The sequence below is a fragment of the Raphanus sativus genome, unplaced genomic scaffold, assembly GCF_000801105.2.
Source record: "Raphanus sativus cultivar WK10039 unplaced genomic scaffold, ASM80110v3 Scaffold3998, whole genome shotgun sequence".
NCBI classification, from domain to species: Eukaryota; Viridiplantae; Streptophyta; class Magnoliopsida; order Brassicales; family Brassicaceae; genus Raphanus; species Raphanus sativus.
In genome coordinates this window covers 1-8952 of record NW_026619301.1, presented here as the reverse complement: position 1 = coordinate 8952, position 8952 = coordinate 1, and the positions used below count along the sequence as shown (strand labels likewise).

Sequence of the window (8952 nt, the reverse complement as noted above, 5' to 3'; positions counted from 1 at the left end):
TAATATTACACCAAACAAAAAGTATTACAAATAATTTTTCATGCAATTAAAAATGGATTTTGTAAATATTATTAAAGATATAAATTAGACATAATATTAATGTAATTTGTCACTACATATATTATTATAAATTAGATATGTGCCATATTATTACATAACGAATAGGAGTAAAGAAAAAAATACAAAATATATTTACCCTTTTGTATAAAGAAAATCATGTACTTGATATTATTGTTTTGGGATAAGCATCGAAGTTCCTACAAATAAAACATATATAAATATACACGTTATATGTTTAGATGCAGTTTTTATAACCCACGTTCGACGTAATATTCTAATTCTATGCAGTTACAAAATAATAATGGTTACATTAAACATATATCAATATTTAGAAGGTGGTTATTTTGATGCAGTTATGAAATAATTGTTGGACTAAATTTATATCAATAGGTCATGATCCAAATTTAATAGTATTGAAATGATAATGCAGTACCCTGATTAGTTTTTGTTAATTAGTTCCCTCAACTTGTGGGGATGGTTTGTGGAAGAATCTTGCTTAGTCAAAATATATATATAAAAATCTCGTTGCAAGATATCCGCAAGCAACTAACTTAAATGAAGCAAGATACTAATTACCACAAAATCAAACAAAATATTCGATATTAGATATGAACTGAAAACGAGAATCGCATGCGTTGTGTTTGGTTATTTCATATTTTCATACAACACAAGATCTTAATTCTTGAGATGATATGAGGGTTAGTGTGGAGATAATAACGGGGACATTTATAAATACGGAGGTGGGTGAGAATGCGACGGTGAAGGAATTAAAGGAGAAAATTGCAAATGAGGTGCAATTATCGGTGAGGCGTTTGATATTAGTGGTTGGACATGAAGAGCAGAGAAGGATGGTCAGGGAGGATGAGGATGAAACGATGTTGATAGATTTAGGTGTGAGAGAAGATTCTCATATGTATTTGTTCTTTAAGCACCCTGACTTGGTTTACAAGGAAGAGAGGTCTCAAGGAATAGAAGATGATGATTGTACGGAGGAGATAGCAGAGAGTAAAAGAGGAAACGGAGAAGAAGATGAAGAGGCAGAGGAAAAAACAGACGGTGAAGATGAAGATACAGCGATGAAGAATGGTGAAGTTGATGGAGATGTGAATGTAGATGATAGAGTGAAAGAGAAGACGAACGTAGAAGAAACAAATGATGATGATGAAGATGGAAAAGAGAACAAGAGAGGGTGAAAGAAGGAGAAAATGAAATGGATACAGTTTCTTGATTCTATTTCCTTAACCATTCCACAAATTATTATTTTTTCTTGTGATTTTATTGTCATAATGTTTCTTGTTTGGCAAGTAAACAGCTTAATGATTTGTTTAGTTTATTTAGGTTAATCTTTTTCTTCTCTGTATAGAGATCAGCAAAAGCCTCTCTGTGAAAGAGAGGTGGCTTCTTAATTCTACTTGGTTAATTATTTATTGCTAACAGAGTAAGCCAATTGTTCCGTGATTGATTAAGATTTCTCAAATGGGAAGTAAATATTCTCCAACAACGGGGCATTAACTAACAAATAAATTATCTCAAAATCCATCTGCTTAGTTTAACATTATTTAATCTGAGAAATCGTTTCGGTTTTGTTAGTTTTTTTAGTTTTTAATCTATTAAAATATAACAATCATTTTAAATCAATATTTATTTTGTTTATTCGTTTAATTTTTTTGATATTTTAGTTTTTTTCGATGATAACCCAAAATTATTATTATTTATTTGGTTTCATATGTTATATGAATTTTAAACAATTATGATGTCAAACCAATGGTTTCATATTATAATTTTTAAATGCATGGAAATCAAGTTTAGATAACAATTGAAAAAAACAAAATTATTAAGACAAATCATTTCATTAAAATTGGGTCGATGGTGAATGGAAACATTAAAAATAATATTTCAGCTTCCAAGAGAATTAGAAATTCTCACTTGTAGTAAATATTTAGTTATATGCACATGTATGTAGGGCTAAGAAAAATATCCGTAAATTTTGATTTGATTATTTATCCTTTTCTATTCGGAAAACAAAAATATGGATATCCGTTACTCTACAAAAAAAAAACAAATACTAATATACAATATTCGCAAAAATAAAGTAAATCATAAATACTAATACTTTTAAAATTGCATATTCGATCTGATCCGCTATATGATTATATATACATATTTGTAATGAATTATATATGTAAGTGATATAATTAATGCAATAATTAATCTATAGTTTTATATGATAACTCAATATACTTAAAAAACATTAGTTTAGCCTATTTTATACGATAAAACTCAGTTTTCATTTATGTTTTTAGTTAGCGAGTTTTAGGTTGTGATTGGGGATTTTTAAGGCTTTAAGGACTTCATAATTATCTAAAATTGAAACTAATAATTTCACCAATCACACTTTAGTTTTCCTAAAAATCTCTCTCAAAACCCCTAAAACATTCAGAGTCTCAACTTTCATTTTTCCTTCACGTTTCTTTACTTTTTCCAAAAGATAGAGTTTATGAATTTTTTTTTTAAGCCATAACTTTTAAAGCCACATCCAAAAATTTTGTAAAGTCATTAGTCTGAAAACCATAGCAGTCAAAGTCCTAAACAATCATAGTATTAGTAACTACATTGTGGTTGCATGAGCCAATCATATGCTGATGGCCCCTTAAATAAAACCCAAGATATTTGATATATGTAAGTTTTTATAATAAATTACTCTAATGTAAAAGTATTTAATATTTTTTTGGCTAATCTTTTGATCAAAATGGCCTTTAATATATTTTCTGATTTTACGTCTATATATATAATCAAATTTTTATTAAGTGAAAAATCAATAATGTAAAAATAATATTTTAAAAAAAATATAAAATGTAACATTAATATTTCATAAGTCTTTCACTCCGCGCCGATTACCATTACAAACATGTCAGTCATTTCTGGAGGAGATTTTATTGACTACTCTGTTAGGAGGAGATTTCTTATCCACTACTCCTATCATTCTTTTTATTTGAAAGAAAATATATATAAGTTAAGAAACAACCCGAAACGGACCGGAATAGCCTCCGGCCAGTGTTTTTAAAACCGGACCGGCGAGCGAACCGAAAATATTTTGGGTCATGGGTAAATGTGGTTCGACTTGGTTCGATTGGGTTTGACCGGGTTTGATGTACTAAACTAAATTTAATAATGTTTTGTATATAATATGTATATTTTAACAAATAAATTTAGAAAATAGCAAACTAAAATGTAATAAAAGTAATAAAACAATCTAATAGTTCAAATCTAAATCAATAGAAAAAAATACATCTAAAGTTTACTTTCCAGGTTTTTATCACAATAAATCTTTATCATTTTTTTAAAAAATCATATACACATTACGATGGTTGTTGATTTTCTATGGTTGAATTTGATGGAAGTGGAATTTCGTGATCATTCTCTTCCATTCTTTAATACAGTGCAAAAGTTTTGTAGAGAATATCAAAGACATAAACGTAAGTTTTCAATTATTAATTTCACCCAGAAAGACAATATTTTGTGAAACATCACAGACTTAAAAAAAAAAAGATGTCAAAGACAGAAATACCTTGAGTTGTAATTTGTCAAAAATCCTACTTTTTGTTTTGAAAAAAAACTAATAACTTTTTTAACAAATTTTTTGTTTTCTATACGAACCAGAGTTTAATCGATTCGTTGGATCACCGGTTCCCGGGTTTTTAACGGTTCAATATGAGTTTTTAACTGGTTCAATTTTGATTGGGTTTTGGCATTAACTCAACTCGGCTTGGTGTCCGATTCGCGGCTGAACCCGGTCCGACCGCCGGTTCGGTCCGAGTTTTAAAACACTGCCTCCGGCAAATCGATGGAGAACAGTGGACTACGAATACTCGTATCATTCTAGTCAAGCTATTTTCCTAAACTTACCTTACTTAAAAACAGGAAACAACATTTCGATTTGTTTGACACGTATGACATGGACTATCTTTTTGTTTTGTTTTGAATATAGTATCTTTTATTTGACCAATTGGTTTTATTTTTAAGGAGTTTTTGCTTCTGTAGTCTATCTTTTATTAAGACACCTTAAGCAACATAGAGAATTTAATTTGACATGGACTAATTATATTAAGACACCGTAAGCAAAGGCAATATCCTGAAACTCCATAAAAACAGCCGCTGCACCTGAAATCATATTCTTAGTCCTATTTGTTTTGTATTTATTTACACCAAATTGCACAAAAAAATTATTTACACCAAATTGCACAAAAAACATAGGTTATAGAGTTTGCTCCACATTAGACTTCTCAAATTCATGAGCTTTCAGAAAATATATCAAAATTAAGAAAGTTTTATGAGTTTCCAAGTCCTAAATTGTTGAAATCAATCAAACACGTAAAACCGTTGACCAAAAAAAAAAAACAAAGAATTGTTTTTCTTATTTAACCAAAAACTCGTTCGATTTGTTTTTATATTAGGGGGCGTCCCTGGACCAAAGCCTGAAGCATGAACTTTGGATCCCCGTTTTCAAAAGACTCCAAATTCTAAAATTTTCTAATGAAAATTTATAATTAGTTTTAATATTTTGTTTAGATAAACACCCAAAAATAACAAAGTTAACTGAACTAAAATATTTTTTTTTGGGTAAGGCTTCCGTATGTTTAGGGACGGCCCTACTTATATACAAAAACTTGTGTAACTTTCATATAACTCTCTATGAATAATATTTAATGTTTATATTTAATTTTAAGAAAATAATTATATTTAATGTTTTATCTTTAATCAATATATTGTTTTATTTGATAATGTTAATTAATAAATTAAAAATATGGGTAGAATTAAGAAAAAGCTATCAAATAAATATATTGTAAACATAAAAATGACATTCAAAATAAAAAAAAATATATTCTAAGATGATAATTAATATGAAACGGAGTATAATTTTTACATGTCTTTGTACTCTTAAAATACAGTTAAAGGAACTTGGCGTGTGTTCAAAAAAAGAAGGACAAGTGCTTAGATGCAACTAAACTGGTTTTCTCTGGACAAGTGCAGCACCGAGAACGTTGTCTGGTTATTTATGGATTAGGTTAAATAAAATCAAAAGGTTTTTTGATCCATTATTAGCTCTATACTTGATCCAACATAAATACTAACTCTCAACAGATACAAACACAAGTTAAATTATTTACCAACTCTGCTGCTCACCAAAGATTCCTTTTCAATCATTTTTTCTTATTAAACGACTATATATACACACATCTGACCCCAAACGTTAAGCACCAAACATCATCATCATCTCTTTGATCTATCTTTCAATCTCTTGTTGATTTCCCATTGCAAAAAAAGAAGAAGAGAATGGCTTCCAGAGAAATGCTGATCATATTATTGGTCCTCGCAAGTACAATCATCGGTCTAGCAGTAGCTACAGACCATACCATTGGTGGTGCTAGTGGTTGGACCGTTGGCGCTAACCTTGGAACTTGGGCTGCAGGACAAACATTTGCTGTCGGAGATAATCTTGGTAAATTAATCACACATCTTCATGTTAAACTTTGTTTCAACATAAAGAAGACTAAAAACCTAAACTCTGTTTTCTTTTGCTACAAATAGTTTTCGCGTACCCTTCTGCATTCCACGACGTCGTTGAAGTCACCAAACCGGAGTTCGATAGCTGTCAAGCGGTTAAACCGCTTATAACGTTCGCTAATGGAAACTCTATTGTCCCTCTCACTACTCCTGGAAAAAGGTTAATACAACCAAAGACTATATGATATGTTGACTTATATATACTTAGCAATATTCATAATTTATTGATAAATTTTGTTTAGGTACTTCATTTGTGGAATGCCTGGACACTGCACACAAGGGATGAAACTTGAAGTAAACGTTATCCCAACCGCAAACGCAGCACAAACCGCACCGCTTCCAAACTCGGTCCCATCTCTAAACGCACCTTCACCTTCTGTATTACCAATACAACCTCTTAACCCTGTCCCTGCTCTCTCTCCTTCTTCTTCTTCAACTCCTCTTCCTTCCTCCTCTCTGCCTCTTATTCCGGCACAGTCACCGGGACTTTCTCCAACGGCTGCAGCGGGGACTTCTCTGCCGTTGTTCCCAGGCTCACCTAGTAGCTCTAGCAGCACCACCACCAAAACCGTCGGGAGCTTCCCTTCCAGTGCTACGGGCACGACGGCTGATCTTTCCGGAGTAGGAGCTCCTCCGGTTGACTCCTCCTCCTCCTCCTCCTCTCTGAAAAGCCTTGTTTTGGGATTTGGATTCATGGTTGCTATGATGCTTCATTTGTTCTAAGTGTTTAGCAGTACAGAGAGATTTGTTTGAATGTGTTTGCCTTTACTTTCTTTTGTTTGGTTGTTGTATATGTTGTTTCTGTGTATGGATCTCGTATGAATATTTCTCAAATTACCATTGTATATCCAATTAATTATTTTATATACATTGTATACTTTTCAAAGTTATATTATATTATTATAATTTATGAGAAAAATAATTACGTGAAATTTCAACGTACGAGAATATTATTATGCAAAATTTGACTCATTATGAATTGCCTAAAGTAAATTAATATATTGAATTTGATCAAAAAAAAAAAAAAAATTAATATATTGAAGGCATTGGTTTAGATTAAATGAAAAATTTGTATGTAAATTTGCCCTAAGTTTGGGCTTATTCTCAGCCCATTAAGATAATTTTTTGGCATTCCTTTCTCCACACGTTTCACCTGGAAATGGTGGAAGCGCAGAGGCAAAACGTTCGTGAGTTCCTCTAGGGTTTCAACCTCATTGTCTCCGCCATGAGAACACGGCGGCGTAAACTCTCCGGAGATTTCTCCTCAACCACCGGACGTATTACGCGATCGAAGACCTCGGAGGATAGAAGAGTCAACTCACTACCGATCCCAATCGATCACATCATCGACATATTCTCGAGGTTGCCGGTGAAGTCGATAGCGATATGCCGGTGCGTTTCAAAGACCTGGTCCTCCCTACTTCGCCGTCAAGATTTCACGGAGCTGTTCTTGAGCAGGTCATCTACTCTCCCCAAGCTGTTGCTCGCCTACCAAAAGGACGGTGACTTGTTCTTCTACTCAGCACCTCAGCCGCAAAATCCGGATGAGAATTCGCCTCCAGTAGTGGCCACTTATCATTTGAAGCTGTCCTTTGATGGTGCGTTTGGAGTAATTGGGCTTGATAACGGCTTGGTGGGTGTTAATGGAAGGAGGGCATATTCGGTGATATGTAACCCTAGCACTGGACAATCTTTGTCTTTAACCAGGGAGAAGACAAGGTCAACTAGTTTGTTTGGGTATGATCCTGTTGAGAAACAAGTCAAGGTGTTGTCTGTGTGGGGAGAAAAGTTTTATGGACTTCTCAAACTGGTGGCTGAGGAGTATCAAGTTATGACATTAGGAACGGGAAACCCGCCGTCATGGAGAGTGGTCGATTGTGGATGCATGCTCAGTAATTCTCATTACTTGAGAGCTTGGTTTGAAATTGCGCAAAGCGAGATGACGCAAGGAGGCTGGCGCTTAGCGCCTAGCGCCATGGCGCCACATTGCCAGCGCCTTGTGTACTTGCAACACAAAGGTACTCTGCAAACCCATAGCTATATATATATTACGTAAACAAGAATCAAGAATGCTAGGACATGAACTAAAAACACCAAATCCATAAATAAAACTCAAACGTTCATATAGGAACAAACCAAATGAAAAAATACCAGCGTTAGTACAACATAAATAAACATCGAATGAGAAAAAGCTATTGAGTATGTACAAGACATGATCATAAACTTATATTACAGAAAAAGGCTACTGACTTTAGAAGAAGAAACTATGATATAAACAAGTAATTAGAAGAAGCTACTGACGTAAAGAAGATGATAGGCTAGTGATAAGCTAGTGACGTAAAGAAGATGATAAGCTACTAATCAACTACAACCTTGCAAATGATAAGCTAGTGCTGTAAGTTCAAGAGAAGAGAAGCTAATATAAGAGAAGAAATATTAGGGTTAGTGGGATTGTATCCTAGCTTAGTGGGAAATCTACACAATTAGGTGAATTAGGGTTACACTCATCTACATGCCTATAAGGTGAATGAAATCTTATTTTTTGGTACAGGTACAACAAAGCGGCGTTTTTACCGCTTTAGCAAAATAACAAAAGCGAGGAAAAGCGACATAAAGCGAGGGTTTTATGTAAAACGCCTGGCAATGGGGTCCCTTGGCGATGAGGTCCTCGCCACAAGGCGCATGGCGCCAAAAACGCTCGCTTTTTCAAACCAAGCTTGAGAGAGAAATGCATCAACGGTGTTTTGTACTATATATCTACTGATATGTCTACAGAGACTACTGTGTTAGTTTGCTTTGACGTTAGGTCTGAGAAGTTCAGCTTTGTTAAAGTTAAGACGTTTGTCATTGAGGGAACTATGATAAACTACAATGGTAAATTAGGTTTCCTTCGTGCTGGAAAATCTACCTGCGCTTATAGAAGTAGTAGAATTGTTAACCTGTTGGTACTAGAAGATATCGACAAGCAGGGATGGTCTGAGCGTACGTTTGTATTGCCCGCTTTGTGGGAGGATATTGTTGGGAGTGCAATGTTAGGCTTTGTTGGAATGACGCGGACAAATGAGATTGTTATGAGGCAGGTGAGTATTGAACCAATACCTTTGTGCCTATTCTACTTCAATACCGAGAGGAATACTGTCGTTAGAGTTGCAGTCGAAGGAATGGATGTGTCTGAGTATGATAGTGTTCACATCTTTCTAGACCATGTAGAAAATGTGGAGCTTATGTAAGTGTTCAGGTACTTCATAACCTGAGGCTTGTTTGTCTAGTTTGTGTATGCGTTCTACGTTAAGTTTGTTGCTTTTTACTCTCTTCTCTTTAGAAGAA

At 33.8% G+C, this 8952-nt stretch overlaps 4 protein-coding genes across 4 annotated transcripts; all 4 read left to right on the top strand.

The window, feature by feature from the left end:
* The first annotated feature begins 674 nt into the window (after positions 1–674).
* On the top strand, positions 675–1367 carry LOC130507077 (uncharacterized). The gene has a single exon (XM_057001786.1). It carries the CDS (start codon positions 753–755, stop codon positions 1251–1253), a length of 501 nt encoding a protein of 166 aa, XP_056857766.1. The 5' UTR covers positions 675–752; the 3' UTR covers positions 1254–1367.
* Positions 1368–5304: 3937 nt separating this feature from the next.
* LOC130507076 (uclacyanin 1-like) lies at positions 5305–6502 on the top strand. The gene is made up of 3 exons (XM_057001785.1): positions 5305–5560; positions 5650–5785; positions 5868–6502. The coding sequence occupies exons 1-3, from the start codon at positions 5395–5397 to the stop codon at positions 6346–6348; spliced, it is 783 nt and encodes a 260-aa protein (XP_056857765.1). The 5' UTR covers positions 5305–5394; the 3' UTR covers positions 6349–6502.
* A 203-nt stretch (positions 6503–6705) lies between these two features.
* LOC130507075 (F-box protein DOR-like) lies at positions 6706–8487 on the top strand. The gene is made up of 2 exons (XM_057001784.1): positions 6706–7643; positions 8177–8487. Exons 1-2 carry the CDS (start codon positions 6851–6853, stop codon positions 8344–8346), a joined length of 963 nt encoding a protein of 320 aa, XP_056857764.1. The 5' UTR covers positions 6706–6850; the 3' UTR covers positions 8347–8487.
* Positions 8391–8851, top strand: LOC130507078 (F-box protein At5g65850-like; the record flags this gene model as incomplete). The annotated part of the gene is made up of 1 exon (XM_057001787.1): positions 8391–8851. A coding segment is annotated over exon 1 (461 nt), but the record flags the coding sequence as incomplete, so codon positions are not given.
* Positions 8852–8952: the final 101 nt, after the last annotated feature.